The sequence below is a fragment of the Lepidochelys kempii genome, chromosome 21, assembly GCF_965140265.1.
Source record: "Lepidochelys kempii isolate rLepKem1 chromosome 21, rLepKem1.hap2, whole genome shotgun sequence".
Classification (NCBI taxonomy): Eukaryota; Metazoa; Chordata; order Testudines; family Cheloniidae; genus Lepidochelys; species Lepidochelys kempii.
Window position 1 is genome coordinate 3,766,138 of NC_133276.1, and position 23,010 is coordinate 3,789,147.

General features: G+C 45.7%; 1 protein-coding gene across 4 annotated transcripts in view; it reads right to left on the minus strand.

Moving 5' to 3' along the window:
• CAMK1G (calcium/calmodulin dependent protein kinase IG) overlaps positions 1–23,010 on the minus strand; it is a 66,829-nt gene that overhangs the window by 6,280 nt on the left and 37,539 nt on the right. For 2 of the 4 annotated variants that reach the window (XM_073319947.1, XM_073319945.1), the window contains exons 2-7: positions 21,047–21,162; positions 16,948–17,065; positions 4,769–4,897; positions 3,467–3,541; positions 1,674–1,812; positions 190–313 (exon numbers count right to left, since the gene is read on the minus strand). In XM_073319947.1, coding sequence (XP_073176048.1) covers positions 190–313; positions 1,674–1,812; positions 3,467–3,541; positions 4,769–4,897; positions 16,948–17,065; positions 21,047–21,122 — 661 coding nt within the window. In that variant the 5' untranslated portion in view covers positions 21,123–21,162. Of the gene's footprint in view, positions 1–189; positions 314–1,673; positions 1,813–3,466; positions 3,542–4,768; positions 4,898–16,947; positions 17,089–21,046; positions 21,163–23,010 lie in introns of all 4 variants that reach the window. The other 2 variants (XM_073319948.1, XM_073319949.1) reach the window with 2 other exon arrangements.

Genomic DNA, 23,010 nt, shown 5'->3' on the forward strand with positions numbered 1-23,010 from the left:
CTGAGATTTGCTGTCCTTAAAAACCATGTCCCCAGTTGGATTTTTGTGCCACCTACACAGTGTATTAGCATGTTACTAATATGCATCAGCATGTTATTTCTTTGCTTTCTTCTGGAAAGTGCCTGGGAGGCTTACGTAGGCCTGTGTCATGTAGGTCAGTGAGAAAGTCCATCCTTGCCCCTTGCTCACCAACATATCCTGGAGTCCCACAAGCGGTGGACATGATGCCATTCTGCTCCATTTTAGACAAGCCAAAGTCTGTGATCATGATTTTGGAGTTTTCTTCAGGAGTCAGGTAAAGCAGGTTTTCAGGCTGGTGGTAGGAAATGGTTAGAATTTAAATGCTGCACCAACAATCAAAGAGGGACAACTACAATTGACAAATGATAGGGTCATTTGTGCTTCTGTTCATGCACAAATAAAAATGGTGGCCAGAGATAATGGCAACTTTGCTCTAAAAACCACATCAGTAACATGGTGAATACATTCCTAGGTTCTCCCCACAATGCCTGTTGTCTGCTCTACCAACTGGTTTCCTCTTATAGGGTTTGTTTTAGGTAGGAAGGATGCTCTAGGGGGTAGGGCACTGGGCTAGGACTTGAGACCCAAGTTAATTTCCTAGACACAGCCTGTGCGACCCTGGGCAAGCCATTTCATCTACCCTGTGCTTCAATTCCCTTTCTGTAAGGGTGAGTAATACTTCCCTATTGCACAGGGCTGTTGAAGATAAACCCATCAGTGAGAGCAAGGCATTCAGATACTGCAGAAATGAGCATCAGATAAGCACCCTTCTAGAACCTAAACTGTCAATTCCCTGGGACAGGGGTGGTCTTACTGCATGTAGGGCCCCTGGACCCTACCATAGTACAAATAGTTTTACTTCAATATTGGACCAGGTTTGACACTCAATCCAAAGGAGTTCTGTATTTTGCTGCTGATGCTGCAGCCTTATATGGGGAAAACCAGACAACCTTGACTGTTATTGTGAGCTGAAGTGACATTGTCTAAGGAATCTAGGCCAGAACAGGCCCATATCTATTCTCACCAGCAATGACTCCAGGTATGGACACCCTGTTATGTACCCATATGCTTGTAGACTTTGTTCCTATTGCTGGTGCCAGGGGACACTTGTATAAACAATGGATTATGCCACTGGCCTCTCTTTAGAGGCCCCTATGGCAAGAGAGCCATTGGAGTTAATTGGTTTGTAAACAGTTCACTTGCCACTTCACGAAGCTCTTTGACTTCTAGGCCAGCAGAACAAACAGTATGATGACTCACTAAAACCTCTAGAAAGTCACTGCACAGAATACAGAGTGAGGTTCCGATTCCAGGCAGTGGCTCTGTGGAATTCAGGAGCCAGGTTAACACTCACTGAGCACAACTTTATGGATAAGTGTGTTTGGTGCAACCTGCTACCGTTACCACCAAATGGAGTTGCCCCTGCACCTTACATAGGAGCCTTGTGTGCTTTTGGCAATGAAAGCATGAGGGTCAGTCTTGGGGGGGAGGGAGATGATCTACTGGGTGGTGATAGTGACATTAGCCTGATCTTAAAGCTGGTGAACATTAGCAGAATTTCACTGCATGCTAGTGAACTCTGCAGTGCTGCATTGCAGGCGTTGTTAATTTCACAGGGCAATGCTGTTTCCAAAGAGCCAGTGTCTACACACCTTTAAATCTCGATGAACTATTCCATTCTCATGGAGATATTTCACTGCTGCCAGGACCTGTTGGATCACTATACTCGCATCTTTCTCAGTATAAACTCCTCGTTCCAAAATTCGGTCAAACAACTCCCCGCCAGACACCCTGAGGGAAGATAGCGCACACCACCAGCTGAAGAGCATGGATATTAAAAACTAAAAGACAAGAGCAGGAAATTTTCCTTGATCTAGATATGGAAACTAGATCTTTATCTAGATCACACTCATCACTATGGTATCTGGGCTTTCCTTGCTCAAGTGCCAATGGATGCCTAAACACGGACAGGGTGTACGAGGCCCAAACTGGTTCAGTGGGGTTAATCCTACTCTGTGGGCCAAGGAGGCAACACCCCCTCAGCTCTGCTGGGCATGCTCCAGCTGGAACATGGATATAAAAGGGAGCAACTCAGCTCAGGTGGGACTGACCACCAAAGGGAAGGGACATGTGATGCAGGTTCTTGCAGAGGGACTGCCAGCACCTTAGGGCATGGAGGCCAGCCAGATTGTGATGACCCATGACCCCCAGACCTCTGACACCACAGGGGGAGGAGAGGCTGTTGGAATCCCAAGACAAGCCATGGAGGAACAAGTAGCAAGTGACTCAGAGAAACAGAGGGGAATTGGTCATAAAACCGGAGCTTAGCTTGGAGTGGTTTGGCAGAAGCCCTGCCGAACTGGTGGTGGGCAACACCGCCCCTGCCAGGGCCCTGGGTTGGGACCTGGTGGAGTAGGGAGGGCCCAGGTCTTCCTACCTTGGCTGCTGCCCACCCCTCCAACCAGCCTGGCTGCTAGGCTACACAGCCCTGACAGAGGGCAGCCCTATTGACTCTGGCCCTAAGATCATGCTGCTTGGACTAAGAGGGCAGCTATATGGACTTTGGCCATTAGGCCACACAGCCTGATGTAGGAGGACCACCTTGATGATCCCCAAACATTAAGTCATACTGCTTCAGGACTAGGAGTGGTCATTCAAACTCAGCTGTGGGGCCATAATGCCCCTTCACCCTTCCCCCAAAGGAGGATAGGGTGTACCAGCCCCATGACACATGCACATAGGAGGGTTTGGGGTTGTCCTGAAACCTATTGCCTTGATGCAACCAATTGGGCTCTTCAATCGGACACAAGCGTTTGAAATGCTCCATAAATAATTCACTAGTATAATTCCCATGGAGCCGTTAAGTACAACTGGAAAATTTCTTAAATCCAAATTGCCTTAGGCTGCTACTGGTTATCTGAACCCCAGGGCTCGGAGGGGTTTCCCTTCTAACTTTCAGCCTTGTGTGCTGAGCTGTCCACCACATGACCTGATTTATGGAGTTAATCTGAGTAAAACAATCCTTGTTAGAGGAATCCACACTTAATCCAGTCACAGCAGGGACACCTTCAGCTGTTCCTTACAGCTAGCTGCTTTCTTTACTGGTGACACATTTGCCCATTTTCCCTTTCACAGGCCCAGTACATAGCATAGCTTTAATTAGAAACTTGCCCTTTCCTGTCCTGCTAAACTGTGATGAGTTAGATCCTGATCTGAGTTTAGAAACATAATATAAAAGGTGGCCCATGCACAATGAAGAAATGTCAAGGGTAGTTGCATCTCAAACCCTGTTCACAGTTCATTGATGAACATGTCAGAGTGGATATTTTTTGTGCATTTGACTTTCAGATTTGAGTGCCTGAATCCTGCATGGGGATGCTGAAATGGACACTCAGCACCAGGAAAATGTTATGGTTGTTCCTATGCTGCATAGGAAGGTACTTACAGCTGCATGACTAGGTAAAAGTGGGTTGCACTTTCGTAAATGTCTTCCAGAGTCACAATGTTTTCATGCTTTATTCTGCAACCAGCAAAGACAAATTGGGGTTACAAACCTATTTGATGAGGATAATCATAGAAGTGTAGGACTGGAAGGGACCTAGATAGGTCATGTAGTTCAGTTCCCTGCACTCAAGGCAGGACTATGTCAAGAATGGTCTTATTACATTTGTCTAACCTGTCCTTAAAAAACCTCCAACAAAGATCCTGCAACCTCCCTAGGCAAATTGTTCCAGTGCTTAACTACACCCTGACAGTTAGGAAGTTTTTCCTAATGCCCAACCAAAACCTCCTTTGGTGCAATTTAAGCCCATTGGTTCTTGCCCTATCTTTAGAGGTTAACGAGAACAATTTTTCACCCTCCTCCTTGTAACAACTCTTGATGTACTTGAAAATTTAGGATGCATTGTCAAGCTGAAAGTCATGCACCTAATCTTCCTCTTGTTTCACACCAGTTTCTCTCTGGGCAAAATTCTACTAACTTCCAAAACAGGGACTCCTGATATATGCAGGAGTGAGAGGAGAATCAGGGCTTGTCTGCATGAACATTAATTTGTGGCAAGCTGGGGTGTGAATTGACCCTGCACTAGCCTGCTGAAGACTGTCCACATAGGACTGGATCAAAGTGCATTAACAAATGGTTAATGCATGTCAGCCTGGCAAGCTGGGGTGTGAATTGACCCTGCACTAGCCTGCTGAAGACTGTCCACATAGGACTGGATCAAAGTGCATTAACAAATGGTTAATGCATGTCAGCCAGGCCCATTTCAAAGAGGCCTCAGGCTCCTTTGTGGCTGATGCTTTCCTGCCCTGCAGTGTGTCGCCAATTACACCAGTTCAAAGTGGGTGTCAAACACTGTCAAAGCAAAATGGTAGCATTTTACACTCCTTTGGTGAGCAAAGGATAAGTCTCTATATTTTGTTATTTTTAGACTGTTAAATTTTCCTGTCACTCTTTATATTGTTTGGTTTTAGTTGGTTTCTTTTTCCAGTTCTACTGCAAAGCTGTTGGGCTTGGCAAGGGGCGTGTGTAAATAAAAACTTTACAAATATTCCCCTTTTCAGAGATTTTAAATAAATACCAAACATTGATCTTCCTTTCATCTTATTCTTCCCCCTTTAATGAGATGCAAATTTGTGCACCAGCAGCAACTGGCCCTTACACCTGGAGAGATTGAGGGTTTTGGTTCTAAAGTTGCAGGTCATGAAAAAGTAGTTGGCTCTGTTTCACATTTAAAATTATACTCACCTCTTCAGCACGGCTATTTCGTTCTCCAGGCTGCTGTCCTGGATGACAGGGGACTTCTTGATGCACTTTAGAGCAAAGAGCTTCCCGGTGGTTCTTTGCTTCACGAGGAAAACTTCCGAAAAAGCACCTCTGTGGAGAAAACACAGATGAAGGACGAAGGTGTTTCAATAGAGGGCATAGTTGTGAGCTGGAAGCAAATACATGTGGACAAGGAGCTGAAGTAAATAGCCGGCAAGTAATCTAATGATTAAAGCTTCCACTATAAGAGGATGGCATTTGTAATTAGCGTCCACATAGGATATTATTGTGCTGTATATATGGCTTCAAAATTCTATTAATTTCATGTTGCCCTTTGGAAATTTACAATTTAAGACTGCAAGGTGTCAGCAATATTTGGGAGACAAGAACCTCAGATGGATTAAAACCAAAGAAAATATTTGAATGAAGCTTGTTAACCAAGCCTGTAGAGTTTCACTTCAACTTTTAGTACTCAATTTATTTAATACGATGGATATAAAATGATCAGTACCTGTAGACACCTAATAAAGAATCTTTTCTGAAAGGGGCAGACAAAGGTGTGTCTAATAGTTAAAGTTAAAGCTGAAAAATATAGATCTGGATGTGAATGTCTAGCAGCGCAAATCTAGGGTGGGTTCTGATTCAGGATCATGGTTTGACCTAATGTCTAGAGAACCCACTTCAGTTCCAGAGTGTGAAGGTCCACAGTGTAGGGTCATTCTCGGAAAAGAAGGTAGTGACTAGGGAAAGGGCTAAATACACAGAACATCTAGCATGGAACCTTCCTGACAGATGGATAAAAGGAAGATAGATTAAATACACAATCGCAATAGCAACACTTAGGAGAACCCCACACCAGTAAAGACAATCAAGTAGCTACTTATGTAGATGCCAGCCCATGAGACCACTCCTGTAGTGTCAGATTTAGGATCCATCTCAGGAAAGGCAGCTGCCATATACCATTCGACAGCACAGGCGTTCAGTGATCAGTATCTTAACAGGAAGAAGGAGATAGGCAGGAAAATGCCATGCCCTTGGATCTCTCATAGCTTTGCACCATAATCTGTTGGGACACAGTCAGGATTTCCCCATGCTAAATGCTAGTGCAATCCCTGCTAGAAGAACATATTGGCAACTGTCTAATGAGGCACAGAACCAAAGATCGATCTCCTCGTTACCATTAAAGATCCCATGGCACTTTTTTGGCCAGGGCAGGGGGTATTCATGGAATCCCAGCCAAATTCTAATGTGAGTTGTTATATTCTGCCTCCTCAGCATCCCTCTGCTGTTTCAGAGAAGGCAGATACTCATTTTCTCAGCTCTGTGTCAGTGACATTTCAGAGCTGAACTGAATGACTGTGTCCTGCCCCAGAGGTGGCTGTATGTCTGTTAGGTGAGAGCTTTACTTTGCCTCTTGCTTGAAAAACAGTTTGGGTGCTTTGTGCATTAATCCAAGTTCTGCCAACCAAATGTGAAATATCTGGATAAACCAAGTTCACTACATAACATTTCCTTTTGGCATCTGATGGCTTCGGCCCTGGCTTCTCACACAACCAGCTTAGAACTGTATGCTCTGAATTAAAATGCAATGGATGAGTGTCCTACACATCCCTCATAGTAGAGTTCAACCCATTACAACGAAGGGTGAATATTTATAACATTGCCAAAGCCTACAATCTTGTTAAAGGTTTTTGCTTAGGCAGCTAAACATGTCAGGTGATGGTGCCATTGCACCAAGCTCGTCTCAAGTAATCCTCATCACCTGCACAGCTGATTAACTGACGGTGTTGACACCATTGCCAGTAGAGCGGGGAGCATTTAAGGGAGCTAGAGAAAAAAGGTAAGAGCAAAACGGTGTGAGAGGCAGCGTGATCCAGTAGCACTTGAGACCTGGGATCTGTTCCCAGCTCTTTGACCATGAGCAAGTCTCTTCCTCTGTCTGGAAGAATTTACAGTCTAAATACACAAGGCAGGGAGTGCCTGTTACCATGTGTTCATATAGCACCCAGCTCAACGGGGTCAGGTTCTCAGTTGGGACCTATAGACGCTACTATAATGAATATAACTAGCAAGAACAGAAAGCATGCCACTCTCATATCCCCACTCAATAAAGCACCCAGCATGTTGTGCAGATAGCCTGGCTAAGCACAGAGTGGTACCCATCTGGCATACAGCTGGTTGATTTTGTATTCAGTTGCTAGCCAGCGGCAGCAACTCATGGCACACACAAAAAAACACAAGACGAAAGCAGCTCCTGGCATGACTTGCCTGCAGTAGGGAGAAAGCAGATTCCCTGAGCCATGCTACTCACAGTCATGCCCATGTCCTTTTTGCCCTTCCCCACCGATGGGTGACTGCACTGGCTTAGCCTGGAGAGGTGCAGATCATAGAATAGTCAGCATCAGGGGGAGAGCCAACTGAGTTGGAGTAGAACCAGCCTGTGACTTTATTTGAGAAACAGAGTGAAACTTGAGATGCTTTGAGGTTCAAACATCATGGTCTCTCCTGCTATGGGTCCAGCAGGGTATGGAGGCAGAAAGCATAGATAGTGTGAGGGCCCAATTCTCAAATCAGACCATCCCTGATTTAAGCAACCTTGGTGCTCCCTGTATTTTGGGGCTGTGCAAGGGGCCTTTCATCAGACCCTGGAACAGGGATGGTCCAAGAGAATTTCTAGTTAGTCTGGAAGCAGAAATCAGGGAACGTTTATGAAGCGGCCAGTCCCCAGCAAGTCTAGGGAGTTAAAAGTTAAGGATACAACCTTTGTAGAGTTTCACACTGAATCAGAGGATTAACTGGCACTAAGGTGTGAGCATCTTACACTGAAGATAGTCCTCTCAGATCTTAGTGAGCTGTGGGGGTGGGAGGGGTGGGTGGGAGGAAGGGGACCTTCTCTTGATATCGTAACCATCACAATGTTGTTCAGTTTGTGCTCCCTGGACATCCCTTCCAGAAGGCAGCAGTCTGGGTGCAGAAAACTCCCCAAAGCCACATGCCCAATCCAGACTGGCATCAAAAAGAAGGTTTCCAAGGGAAAGACAGTTCACTCTCGAGACCAAATTCAGCATTGATGCCAGCAGGTCAGAGCCCATTGACTTCAATTGGTGCTGTGCCCAGGGTCAGTTTGGTGTCCTGTTCTCTCTCTCCCCCTACCCCACCATCTCTTTCTGTGGCTCTATAGAACAAATCACTATTTCCTCCACCTTGTCTTGCCCTCATCTCCCTGTGTTCCTGATTCCCAATCTTTAATTCACTGAACACCCTCATAGGCATAAGGCCACTTAAATGGCTTAAGCCACTTTGGTTTTCCATTGCACTTGGAATCCTTGGAACTTCCTCCTAGGATACTGGTGCCTCCATTTATTTCAGGTTTTTTACCGAGATCGCCATTTTACTCAACCCTCCACAGTGTTAATTAATGCTGCCCTGCTGAAACACCCACTGGCAGGTGGCACCACCCCTCATTTTGAACACCACCTTGGTAGGAAACGAACCACCTACAGATCAGATGCTAGAGCATCTGTTCCACATTTCATTCCTAAACAAATATTTATGCCCCCATATTAAAAATTCATGGATCAACAAATTGGCTAGAAGGGAACAAAGCTTCCCTTGAGCCTCACTCCCCTATAGGACAGTGCTGCTGGATAATTTAACTCAGTGGCTCTCAACCTTTCCAGACTACTTTACCCAGTTCAGGAGTCCAATTTGTCTTGCATACCCCTAACTTTCACTTCAACTACCTGCTTACCAAAAAAAAATCCAGACAAAATACAGCAGATTACTGAAAAATTTGATGATTTCCTCGATTTTTGCCATATAATTATAAAATAAATCAATTGGAATATAAATACCATACTTACAGTTCAGTGTATAAGCAAGTCACTATTTATAGGACATTTTAGTTTGTACGATTTCACTAGTGCTTTTTATGCAGCCTGTTGTAAAACTAGGCAAATCTAGGTGATTTGATGCACCCCCCTTGTCACAGGGCCAGTACACCCCATCACCCAGAGGGGTGGGGTGAGGCAGGGCAAGGGCATGGTAACCCACAGTTAGGTCAATATGGCTGCATTCAGCCCCAGGGACGCATGGCCCAGAGGCCACAGGGCTCCCCTCAGCAGCAGGGAAGCGCAACCCAGTGCCCCTGTGAGAGGAGTTCGGTGAGCTGTCCCACAAAGGGGGGAAGCCAGGTAGGGGGACCCAGGCCCTCCTTGCTCCACTGGATTCAAGCCCAGAGCCCTGGTAGCGGCAATGGGGTTCACCACAAAATCAGCAGAGAAGCCACCCACAATACCCCAACTGCTACAGGGACACTGGCTCATCCCTCCCTGGGCTGCTTCCTACCATGACTCCTGTAGTTTGAGTCAGGGTGTCATCAGGGTCTCAGGGCACCTCGGGAGGCAACTGCAATCTCCATAGGGCATCCACAGGTGCCTGAGCAGCTCCTGCTCCCTCAGTCCAGGTTCCTGGCTGCTCCTCAGCTGGAGCCAGCAAGATGCATCCATCCTCCCCAGCAGGCAGCCCAGACTGACCTAGGCTGTTCCCTTTTATACTGCAGCAGCAGTTGGATCATGCCCAGCAAGGTTCAGGGGGTGTAGCTTCTGCTGCTAAGAGTGCTGCCTTAATCCCTTCCACTCCAGTGCTGAGCCAGTACACACCTGGAAGACCTTTGCATACCCACACGTACTCTTGGTTGAGAACCACTGATTTAACTCATTTCTGGGGCTGACCATGGCCATGTGTGCAGTTCACAGCATCAGCTTAACTCTGGAGACAATGCCGAATTTCATGGAAGCTCAACTGCAGGTTCCTAGGTCACAGGAAAACTTCATCTTATAGAATTCCCTGCTCTGAAAAGCAGTTCAATTCGCACTCCACCGCCTTAAAGTTTTACCAACTTTGTACACACAAGAGAACTAGTCAAGCTGTTAACTTCCAAAGATGTAACATCCAGCATGGAACAGGTCAGTGGTAAAGTAGATGGAATATGATGGGGAGAGGAGAGAAAAAAGGAAGTTTCCAAGCAACTAAAATAAAAATTAGAATCATACATATTTGAGGTCTGCTTAGAAGCTTGTATCGTGAATGGAAAATGCATCTAAGTGCTTCTGAGCTCTGGGAAATTTCCATTCAAAATCCTAATTCAAGAAAACCCTTCTGTTATTGTATTATAGCATCAAAGGCTTCCAGTCAAGGAATCAGGGCTGTACTGCACTGGGCTGTCTTTTAAAGACGTGCTTGTACGGTGCCTGTGCCTCAGAGAATGTACAAACCAGGCTACGGCGGGCGGACAAGACAACCTAATGTGACAGGAAGGACAAGGGAAGGGGTAAAACCGCTTCTTTTCTGCTCACTGAGGATTAATCATGAGCACTGGCCACATCAATTCTTAGTAGAACTAGAGTTTGGATCTGAGCTTTTCCCATTAATCAGCAAGGGGGCTCAAATCCAGGTTGTTGTTTAGAATCAGGGGCAGCCACAACACTTGGATCGGGGCCTGTTGCTGGGGCCAGGTTCCGCGGTTAGTTCCAGGGGATTTTCAGGGGAACCAGGCCCTCAGATTTTAAACCGTTACAGTGCGAATGATAAACTGCACTTATTTATTGTAGTATTCCCAGAGAGCAGCCTGAGGGACCTTAATGAAGTAAGGGAACGTGCCCTTCTCACCAGAGCTGCTTTGCATTCATTGCAGCCCTTCTCATCCCTCCTAACATTGCCCTGTAGTAACGTGGTAGTGTCTGCAGACTGGAGCATAAACCAAGCAAATATTCTCTGTGTCTGGGTCATTCTCCTCGTTAAGCATGTGGTAAAACTGAGCAGTGGGCTTCCTTATTCTCTCTGCATCCCGCCTGGGCTGTTTGCAGGCTGTCTATGGCTACAGACATGTCATTTCGCCACCTCTCCTGATCTCCCCACCCCACCCCCCCGCCTTATCTCCCCCTCCCCCCATCTCACCCCACCTTATCTCCCCCCAGTGTATGATTCCAGAAGATTTGTTTGTTCAGGGTAGCAGCAGATGGATGGTTAAGGCAGAGTTGCTGCTCTTCATCCAAATGCAGAGATGGAATTATTTGCTGGTTCTGTTTACACTGCACAGTGGAATGAAGCCAGAGTCTGGGGACCTGAGCTACATATTTGCTGTTTACGTTCTGCCAGGGCCCTCCCTCCTCTTCACCCAGGGCATTGAAAGGACAGAGGGATCAGAGGGAGAAGGAGGATATGTGGGGAATCCTGTAATATTGCAATGCAGGGCTGAGTTGGGGGACTGGGGTGCATGCTCCCTGCAGTGATACATTGTAGGAATGAGCTGGAAAGCAGAGGACAGGTGAAAAACAGGAATCGAGTAATGCAGCTACACAGCTCTGAGCCCAGAAAGGAGACAGGAAAATAGGGGAGCACCCAAGACTAATTTAGGATATTCTAGAAATCTCCAGAGAGTCTGTTTTCCTGACTTTCAGATACCCAAAAGGGACTGACGGCACTGTGTACAGAAGATAGTGCAGACAGGACCAAATTGCTTTTAGTATCATTTCCGAAGCCATGGATGAGCCTCTGAGAGTGCAAGGCATCTCACCTGTGGCTGACTGAGAATGTGGATGTCAGCGTGAGCAAACTTAAGTAGCAGATTTGTAAATTTAAGAGAAAGTGACTAAACAGTTATGTCATTATAGCTGCTTGTGTCCCAAACAACCCATTACTCACAGAGCCAGTCCAGCTTTGGAGGGATAATTGGGGAGTGAGGCAACCTCCTAACTGGACTGGAGGTAAGGGAAGGGCCACTCACTGTGCAATGTTGGAGTCTGAGACATTGAGAGAGAATTAAATAGGATGCAGCATGGGAAGGAGAAATCTTTTGCTCACTCAACCTTGTAATCATAATCAAGCAACTGATGCTGAAGCCAGGCAGGTTCAGGGGCCTTTGGAAAACAAAGTGCTTTTGTTTGTCAAATAGAATGAAAGAATGACAAGGGGGGTGCTTAGGAAAAGAGATCCTATTTTCTCAGTGTAATTCAGCAGCTTGTGGTGGCTTTTCTGAAGTGTGAGCAAGATGAAACAATTTTCATCAAAGCAATTTAAGTTTCCATGCACCTCACTGGGTATTTAACCAATTCCTTATGGAGATGGGCAAGTGGTGTCACCCCCATTTTAAAGATGCAGGAACCAAGGCACAGAGAGGTGAAGCAACTTGCCCAGAATCATGCAAAGAGTCAGAAGCAGAATCAAGAAAGGAACCCAGATTTTCTGATTCCTGCTCCCGAACAATGGGCCATTCTGCTTCTCCAAATGTAAAGCCCATGCTTAAAGGCAGTGTAGACTCTAACCATATTCATGGCTGGGGCTCTAGGACAGGGGTTCTCAACCTCTCCTGATTACTGTACCCCTTTCAGGACTCTGATTTGTCTTGTGTACCCCAAGTTTCACCTCACTTAAAAACAACTTGCTTACAAAATCAGACATAAAAATACAGAAGTGTCACAGCACACTGTTACTGACAAATGGTTTACAGTCTCATTTTTACCATAGAATTATCATATAAATCAATTGGAATATAAATATTTGTAACACTGGGCCAGAGAGGTTTAAGCAACTAGCAGGCTAAACGACCCAAATCCAACCTTAAAGGACATCATAAAATAGTATCTGAATGGTAATTAGGGACATTCCTTATAAATACCTAACAAAGCCATGTTAGATAGACTAGAGCGTTGCAATGCAAATATGTATTGTTAGAGAATTGGAAGAAGACAGTGATTGCATTGGTCCGTGTTTACTTATATCTTAGATGTTAACCATGTAACCAAACAGTTCCTGTCTGTTACTATATTCTATTGATTCAGAGCTCAAAAGCTAATATTAACATTTAGATGAAACTTGGGTGTGATAATATCATTGTCTATATTTCTCTCTGAAGTTTGTAGTAAACTATCTGTGAACTGTGTAATGGATAATAACTTTATGTTATTGAATGCAACTAATTACCTGTGTATACATAGGAAATAGGAGGTTTTACTTCAAAGCCACACTGCTTCACCGAAGGAATATCTGCTATCAAGAATATCTGCTATCGGAATGCATCCGATGAAGTGAGCTGTAGCTCACGAAAGCTTATGCTCAAATAAATTTGTTAGTCTCTAAGGTGCCACAAGTCCTCCTTTTCTTTTTGCTATCAAGAGGCTAGCGAATCTGTAAAAGAACTCTAGAGCTCCAATCCTGTACCTCAGACCTGCTTAGGCTTTGTCAGAGGAAGCCTGAGTCACAAGACTGAGGTCTCCAGCTCCCGTTTGGATCACCCTGATATTGGATACTGGCTGCCTACTTGGACTGTAACTATGGCACTGATTCTGAAAGAACGTTTTGCAACTCAGCAGCTCACCATCTCTACGATGAAACTGACACCCCCCGCCCCCGGATCCTGGTCACATTCTTGTAGTTATATTTCAGTGTGATACCTATGCCTGTTGTTCACTTGTGAGCCTTGTCTGAAGCCCAAGCCCCGCTGCCCAGGACTGAAGCATGTAACAGCTTTGCGTGGCCACTTGTGGCATGGGGTCCCAGACAATTGCTCTCTTGCCACCCCTAATACCAGCCCTGCACTTGCAACCCCCCTAAACCTGTCCCATGACCCGCCCTGGGGGCTCTTTTGCCCCCCGCAGCCGGCTACCCGCCCAGGCAGTGGGAGATCCCAATTCCAATCCCCCCTCTGTGAGAGGGTTGGAACAGGGCTCTCCCACCTCCCAGGGACCGCCTCCCCACCCCCACCTGCCCGCTCGTCCCCTCTAGAGGTGAGAGACCTGTGTCTGAGACCCCTTCTTTTCCCAGGAAGACAAGGGCTCCCGCGAAGAAGAGGGGACCTAAACAGGAGTCTGCCACCTCCCCGGTCACCTGGGAGATGGGATTTCCCCATTCAAACCCCTTCTAAAGGGGCAGAGAAAGGATTTGAACCAGGAAATCCAAGGATCTCCCACTGCCTAAGCAGGCACCCAACTGCTGGACTAGAGAGTGATCCTAGCCCTTCACCTGCCCCAATTCATAGTTAAGTAAAGGGGAACAGCGCCAACAGGCAAGAATGATAGAGCTCCCTCTTTAAATGAGGGACCTTTGCTGCTACAGCAGGGACTTGAACCAAGCAGGCCAACATCCCAGGTAAATGCTGTAACCAACACACCACAGACAGCTTCTTAGACTGGAACCTTGCTTTGGCCCAATTAACAGATAATTAAAGTGGAACAGCATCAACAAGAAAGCTTCATGGTTGTCACTGTTCAGATTGCTTCTCATACAGCCCAGGGAAGAATTGAACTAGGGTTGCTAATCCTTGCAGGGTGTTTACCCTACCCACTATGCTACAGAGGGCTTCTAGGACTTAACTCTTGCTTTGCCCTCAATTAATAGTTAATTAAAGTGGAAGCGCTTCAACATGAAAGGCAGATTGCATTCCCTGTTCAAAGCCTTTTGTCCTAGCAGCCAGGAGACTTGAATCAGGGTATCTAACATCCTGGGTGAGTACCCTAGCCACCACCCTATAGAGGGCTTTCTACATTCAACTCTTGCTTTGGCCCAATTAACAGATAATTAAAGTGGAACATCTTCATCATGCAAGTCCTCAGAGTTGTCACTGTTGAGATCCCTTCTCATGAGGCCCAGGAAAGAATTGAATCAAGGTTTCTAATCACCTGAAAGAGTACTTTTGCCACTGGACTATAGAGCAGGGGGTCTCAACCTTTCCAGACTACTGTACCCCGTTCAGGAGTCTGATCTGTCTTGCATACTCCAAGTCTCACCTCACTTAAAAACTATTTGCTGACAAAATCAGACATAAAAATACAAGGGTCACAGCACACTACTACTGAAAAATTGCTGACTTTCTCATTTTTACCATAGAATTATAAAATACATTGATTGGCGTATAAATGTTGTACTTATATTTCAGTGTGATACTTGAGCCTGTTTTTCATTTGTGAGCCTTGTTTCAGCCCTGGGTCACAGGGGGCTTCGGACATGTAACTTAGGTTTGCGTGGCCTCCTAATGGTAGGGGGCCTGAGACCTGGGACAATTGCCCTCCTCACCACCCCTGAATGCCAGCCCTGCACTTGCAACCCCCCTAAACCTGTCCTGTGACTCCCATGGGAGCTGCAACCCCCAGGTTGAGAAACACTGATCTAGATGAGTTGATGTGCTTCCTGGAAGACCTCTGAGTACCCCCAAGGGTACATGTACCCCTGGTTGAGCACCACTGCTCTAGGACATCACCACCACCACTCTATTCATAGTCCAAGGAAATTGGTAAAACCCTATGGAGACAACAGGCACATATAAACTGCCTCCTTACATTTGCACAGCAAGGCGATGCCAGGAGTACACCCCAGGTGTCTTGTCTCCCATTCCCTTGCTCTAACTATTGGATAACAATCCCCTCTCAAGGCCAGGAACAGAACCCAAGTGTCCTGACTTCCAGTCTCCTGTTCTAAGCCTTAGAAACACTACCTCTCGCTAGCAGACAGAGTCGTGAATGAAGCGTGCACTCTTGTGTGCATCTAGAGGAAAGGTCCAGAATGATCAACACAGCTAACTCAGCAGGCTTCAAACTCTTCAATGGCTGATACAATGCCAAGATGCTGCAGTTCACAGGTTATTATAGCATGTTGGCCTTAAAGGAGCACAGGCATACAAAACAGAAGTGTGCAGAAAGAAGGTGTCACCCAGCACCACGTGGAAATGTGCAGGCAGGATTTTGTACAGATAATTTCCTAGCGCTAGCTGAGGCTGAGTTGCCATGCCTGCAGGCAGCTTCCATGTTACCTTTCACTCAGATGGAGCGGAGAGCTGGGAAGTGACACTTGTGCATTTGAGGCACTTTTGGAGGCACATTCCTGAGGAAGCTGCTCCAAGGAGACATAAACCACACGCTGCCTGAACCCCGGAGCCCTGGATACACTGGGGTTTGCACCAGTGCTAGAGCAGTGGGGGTTTTTTTCAAGAGGAAAGCTTCGTGCAGATACAGCCATTCAGTAACTGGCTTGGGCACCTGCTTTTTTCCTTACATGCAATTGGAAATGGGATTGCTCTTTGCAATGCAGGTACTGACTGCAGAGATACTGAACTATGAGTACTCTGATCTGTGCATCTCAAGTACAGTCTGCACTGAAATCCATGTGCCATGCAGAAGCACAACAGATCTAAGTATGTTTAGCTAAGAAAGGCATCCGTTTTCTTACTGCAGATTAGGACCAAGGTTTCAACATGGTTCCAAGCAAGGCTCCATGTTTACATGAGCATACTGGATTGACATCTTACTCCTCTGTGAAAATGTGAAAATGTGGGGGTAGCTGGAAACGTAAAGGCTGTCTTTCAGAATTTGATCCTTATGGGCGAGAAGGTGCTGGCAGCAAAAGAGCTCTGTGTGTGACCCGGTGTGGAGGCAGGAGATCTCACACACACAACAAAGACAATAGTCCCCTAGCAATATAATCAAATAACTATAAATAAAGATTCTTGCACTGCACATCTCCAGCACCTTTCATCAAAGTAGTTCAAAACATTTTACAAACATCAATTAATGAAAACATCATGAAATGCTTCGGGGTTGTACAACTGCCAGTGATTTTTTTGCCCTATTACCAAATGTTCTCACCCAGAATCAAGAGGGCACAACCTCCCTCCATCTCTCAGGAAAACAGGCAGAGAGATTAAGGGACTCATTCTACACCAGAGAGGTCATTCCTGTCAAGGCTGGGATTAGAATTCAGGACTTCCTGACTCTCAGACCTGTCCTCAGCTTTGGATGGCTCTCACGTGGTCACATGACTACACTATGGTCATAAGACTATAAACTGGCACATATAGAAATTAATGGGAGATGGAGAGACAGTGAAGCCTTGGAAAGGGAGAAGGAATCTCTCTGAGAGGCAGTTGAGAGGCAGGGATAAATAAATTTAAAACGTTTGGAGGAAATTGCCACACCCATCCTATTTCCCAAAGATTGTCCGAACCTTCCATTACTAAATAAACAGTTTTATTCTTCACTTCGTTTGAAGTGCATTTCTTTCTTCCTTAAGTAACATGTGCTTTATTCCTTCTACCACATGTTCTAGCTAGTAAAAGCCTTGCTTCCAATATGGGGGAGGCCAGAGATTAGCCATCATACTCAGGTACTTACGATCCTAGTGCCTCCATGAAGATAAATGTTTTTCGGATGTTGTTGGTCGGTTTCTTCCAGGAACGGGTGTCATCCACTTCCTTGTGGCCCATTTTCTCCAGAGCTGAAGCGGGGAATTCTGCCAGAGAGAGGGGAAGACCACTGGGTGAGTGGTCAGGTACACACAGTATCAAGAGCAGGAGCTAGTGGTGTGTAAAACTTTAAACCTCTGCATAGTATCCTGCAACGTACCCATTTGCATGGATTCTCCTTTGGAGGTTTTTGAACATTTCCTTTTGGTTCTGTCAAAGCCAAGATGCAAGGAAGACATTTTGCACCCACAAAATAAACTGTTGGTGCAAATCATGTGACTACCAGGTAGAATGATGAAAGAATTTTACCCACGATTGCCAGTACAAAAATGCAAGTGTAAATTGTATACTTTTAAAAGAAAAATTGTTTTTCTGAGAATTTGACACACAAATAATCACTCTCCTCGAAAACTGCCAGTGCACTCCACTCACAGCCACTAACAAAATGAGACTTCAAATTCTATTGGATCTTACATATCAAATTGCATCAGATTCCCAATATGCATTACCTACATACCACACACTCTCAAAGAAACTGCGGAACCACCTGATCAACATCCTCTACAGCAAACAGGGAAAGATTAAGAATGAGCTCTCAAAACTGGATACTCTCATAAAAAGCAACCTTCCACACAAACTTCCTCGTGGCTGGACTTTACAAAAACTAGACAAAGACAAGCCATTTACAACACACACTTTGCTTCTCTACAAAAGAAAACGGACACTAAACTATCTAAACTACTACATGCCACAAGGGGCCATGACAGTGGTTCCCTTAACCCACCCAGAAATATTGTTAATCTATCCAACTATACTCTTAGCCCAGCAGAAGAATCTGTCCTATCTCGGGGCCTCTCCTTCTGCCCCTCCACCCCCAAGAACACGATACAGTTCTGTGGTGACCTAGAATCCTATTTTCGACTTCTCCGAGTCAAGGAATATTTCCAACACACCTCTGAACAACATACTAACCCACAGAGACCTTCCTACCAACACTACAAAAAGAAGGATTCTGGGTGGACTCCTCCTGAAAGTCGAAACAACAGACTGGACTTCTACATAGAGTGCTTCCGCCGACGTGCACGGGCTGAAATTGTGGAAAAGCAGCATCACTTGCCCCATAACCTCAGCCGTGCAGAACACAATGCCATCCACAGCCTCAGAAACAACTCTGACATCATAATCAAAAAGGCTGACAAAGGAGGTGCTGTCATCATCATGAATAGGTCGGAATATGAACAAGAGGCTCCTAGGCAGCTCTCCAACACCACTTTCTACAAGCCATTACCCTCTGATCCCACTGAGGGTTACCAAAAGAAACTACACCATTTTCTCAAGAAACTCCCTGAAAAAGCACAAGAACAAATCCGCACAGACACACCCCTGGAACCCTGACCAGGGGTCTTCTATCTGCTACCCAGGATCCATAAACCTGGAAATCCTGGACACCCCATCATCTCAGGCATTGGCACCCTGACAGCAGGATTGTCTGGCTATGTAGACTCCCTCCTCAGGCCCTACGCTACCAGCACTCCCAGCTATCTTCGAGACACTACTGACTTCTTGAGGAAACTACAATCCATCAGTGATCTTCCTGAAAACACCATCCTGGCCACTATGGATGTAGAAGCCCTCTACACTAACAGTCCACACAAAGATGGACTACAAGCCGTCAGGAACAGTATACCCGATAGTGTCATGGCAAACCTGGTGGCTGAACTTTGTGACTTTGTCCTCACCCATAACTATTTTACATTTGGGGACAATGTATACCTTCAAATCAGCGGCACTGCTATGGGTACCCGCATGGCCCCACAGTATGCCAACATTTTTATGGCGGACTTAGAACAACGCTTCCTCAGCTCTTGTCCCATAATGCCCCTATTCTACTTGTGCTACATTGATGACATCTTCATCATCTGGACCCATGGAAAAGAAGCCCTTGAGGAATTCCACCATGATTTCAACAATTTCCATCCCACCATCAACCTCAGCCTGGACCAGTCCACACAAGAGATCCACTTCCTGGACACTACGGTGCTAATAAGCGATGGTCACATAAACACCACCCTATACCGGAAACCTACTGACCACTATGCCTACCTACATGCCTCCAGCTTTCATCCAGACCACACCGCACGATCCATCGTCTACAGCCAAGCTCTACGATACAACCGCATTTGCTCCAACCCCTCAGACAGAGACAAACACCTACAAGATCTCTATCAAGCATTCTTACAACTACAATACCCACCTGCTGAAGTGAAGAAACAGACCGACAGAGCCAGAAGAGTACCCAGAAGTTACCTACTACAGGACAGGCCCAACAAAGAAAATAAACAGAACGCCACTAGCCATCACCTTCAGCCCCCAAAACTAAGACCTCTCCAACGCATCATCAAGGATCTACAACCTATCCTGAAGGATGACCCATCACTTTCACAGATCTTGGGAGACAGGCCAGTCCTTGCTTACAGACAGCCCCCCAACCTGAAGCAAATACTCACCAGCAACCACACACCACACAACAGAACCACTAACCCAGGAACCTATCCTTGCAACAAAGCCCGTTGCCAACTGTGTCCACAAATCTATTCGGGGGACACCATCATAGGGCCTAATCACATCAGCCACACTATCAGAGGCTCGTTCACCTGCACATCTACCAATGTGATATATGCCATCATGTGCCAGCAATGCCCCTCTGCCATGTACATTGGCCAAACTGGACAATCTCGATGTAAAAGAATAAATGGACACAAATCAGACGTCAAGAACTATAACATTCAAAAACCAGTCAGAGAACACTTCAATCTCTTTGGTCACTCGATTACAGACCTAAAAGTTGCAATTCTTCAACAAAAAAATCTTCAAAAACAGACTCCAAGGAGAGACTGCTGAATTGGAATTAATTTGCAAACTGGATACAATTAACTTAGGCTTGAATAAAGACTGGGTGTGGATGGGTCATTACACAAAGTAAAACGATTTCCCCATGTTTATTTCCCCCCCCCAACTGTTCCTCAGATGTTCTTGTCAACTGCTGGAAATGGTCCACCTTGATTATCACTACAAAAGGTTTTTTTCTCTCCTGCTGGTAATAGCTCACCTTAAGTGATCACTCTCGTTACAGTGTGTATGGTAACACCCATTGTTTCATAAATCTCCCCACTTTATTTTCCACTGAATGCATCCGATGAAGTGAGCTGTAGCTCACGAAAGCTTATGCTCAAATAAATTTGTTAGTCTCTAAGGTGCCACAAGTCCTCCTTTTCTTTTAGCTAATATTAGCTGTCTTGGCACTTGGCAATCTAGCACTCATATGGTGGGACTTGTCATTTGGGGATATTCATTTAATGACAAATGTGAGAGATTGGCCATTACAAATGTTTATATTTTGCTGAATATATAATGGCTAAATCTGTGATTATGCTGCTGGGTGGCTGCTAACATACTAAAGCACCCTTGATATAATTGATTAAAGTTAGTTGCAACTGAAGATGCAGGCAGGTTATATTAGAGCTGCTTAATTGCTTGAATATTAAAATTGGTTAAAGAGCTGGTGCTAACTCAAAGAAAATTTACTAAAGATTTTGCTGATCTAGCTAGTATGCGCTGTATCTCTTCTCTTTTTTTTTTTTTTATTACTACAGATATTTGCATGGAAACTGGATTGTTACTTAAGAATCTCCACCTTTCCTTAGTGCTTATACCTTATGTGGAGTCTCAAGCTTGTGACATCACAATGGTGGCCATAGAGAGAATTGTGATGTCACAAACAGAGGTGGGGTTTTGGTTTTGATCTTAATTTTGCTTCTGATGGAAGATGTCAGGTTGACTGTGCAGGAGGCTGGTAGCACAACCCAGGCCCAGCATGGGCAGCAGCTGTCATAGAGGTCAGTCTATTCCCATTCCACACAACCAGCACAGCAAACAAGCTTGCCTTAAAATGTAACGTCTACCCCTCGCTGCTCCCTTTGTTTTCTTTCCATGCTCCTTGGTGAATCAGCAGCTGCCTTAGGACTCACCACATAGAGGACTTCCATTCCATTGTTTCCAGCTCCATCCCAGCTCATGACAACAGTCACATGGGGGTCTCTTCATTATGGTGGCTGCCTGCACATTTGCATGCAAAGTGCAAGGCCTGGGGATGTGAGCACATGAGTTTAGATGACAATTACTGTAAATTTAGAGCAGTGATTCTCAACCAATTTACCACTGTGGACTACTTATGCAGCTCTCTGTGTTATGGGGGCTGCATCCGCAGAATATGTATACTACATGTATGGCCCTGAGGATGTCACATGGACCGCAGCTGTGTGCTGATTGGGCCGCAAGCAGCCCATGGGCTGCGAGTTGAGAACCACAGGTTTAGAGGGACGACAGAGCTGCAGCATCTCATCTTGGTTCTACTCATCTTATTTAATGAGCTGCAAAAGGGATCCAACTCGTCACAGAGCAAGTTAGTTAGGTCTCTATGACAATACCCTCTCCTCTTCTGTTGTTACTCTGCAGTGTGTCAGGAAGGTAGTGTTCTCTAATAGTCAGAGCACAGACTTAGGAGTCAGCAGCTCTTGAGTTCTAATCCCAGTTCTACCACTGACTTGCAGGACGGCTGTCACACAGTCACTTATACCATCATTTTTACACTTAGGTACCTGGATTTAGGCTAGTTAGCAAAGACTTCAGTGGGAGGCGTGGCCACTCAGCACATGGGAAAATCAGGCCACTTATTTAGGTGACACCCTGAAAATTTGGCCTGAGCCCATCTCTCTCTTCTCTGTCTCAATTTCCCCAGCTCACAGGACTGGGACTCAGGAAACCTAGTTCTTATCAGCCACTTGCTGGGCAAGTCACTTCTCCTTGTGCCTCTGTTTTGCCTCCCACCCTCTGTCTGCCCTTGTCTATTTAGACCATAAGATCTTCAGGGCAGAGACTTTGTATAGCGCTGCCATAATACAAATAAATAATACCACTATTCACTGGAGCATACTGATATGCTATGAGAATTAGTTAACATTTGTGAAAGGTCTGGAAGGTGTGACGTGCAGTATAAACTCTACCAGGAGTAGAGTTTGCAGAAAGAGACCTGGAGATTACAGTGGACAAGAAGCTGGATATGAGTCAGCAGTGTGCCCCTGTTGCCAAGAAGGCTAATGGCATATTAGGCTGTATTAGTAGGAGCATTGCCAGCAGATCGAGGGAAGTGATTATTCCCCTCTGTTCGGCACTGGTGAGACCACATCTGGAGTATTCCATCCAGTTTTGCCCCCCACCCCAGAAAGGATGTGGACAGATTGGAAAGAGTCCAGCGGAGGGCAACGAAAATGATGAGCGGGCTACAGCACATGACTTATTCTTTAGTCTGCAGAAGAGAAGAGTGAGGGGGGATTTGATAGCAGCCTTCAACTACCTGAAGGGGGGTTCCAAAAAGGATGGAGCTCAGCTGTTCTCAGTGGTGGCAGATGACAGAACAAGGAGCAATGGTCTCAAGTTGCAGTGGAGGAGGTCTAGGTTGGATATTAGGAAACACTATTTCACTAGGAGGATGGTGAAGCACCGGAATGGGTTACCTAGGGAGGTGGTGGAATCTCCATCCTTAGAGGTTTTTAAGGCTTGGCTTGACAAAGCCCTGGCTGGGATGATTTAGTTGGGGTTGGTCCTGCTTTGTGCAGGGGGTTGGACTAGATGACCTCCTGAGGTCTCTTCCAACCCTAATATTCTATGGTTCGGTGAGTATTCTTAATAAGATCAAATCTAAGAGTCCAGAGAGGGAAATACATTAGAGAATGATCAATGAGGCTTTCAGCTGAGTTGAGAAGAGACCTTTGGAACCAACATTGACCTTGGATACTGGAGGAGACTCCCCCATGCCAAGCGTACTAAGGAAATGCATTGAAAATTCTCCGTTTAGCAGAATCAGATTGCATGCTGAAAGCACTGCCTTTAAGACACTCCATTTCTCACTACTCAGGATCAATCACATCGTTCC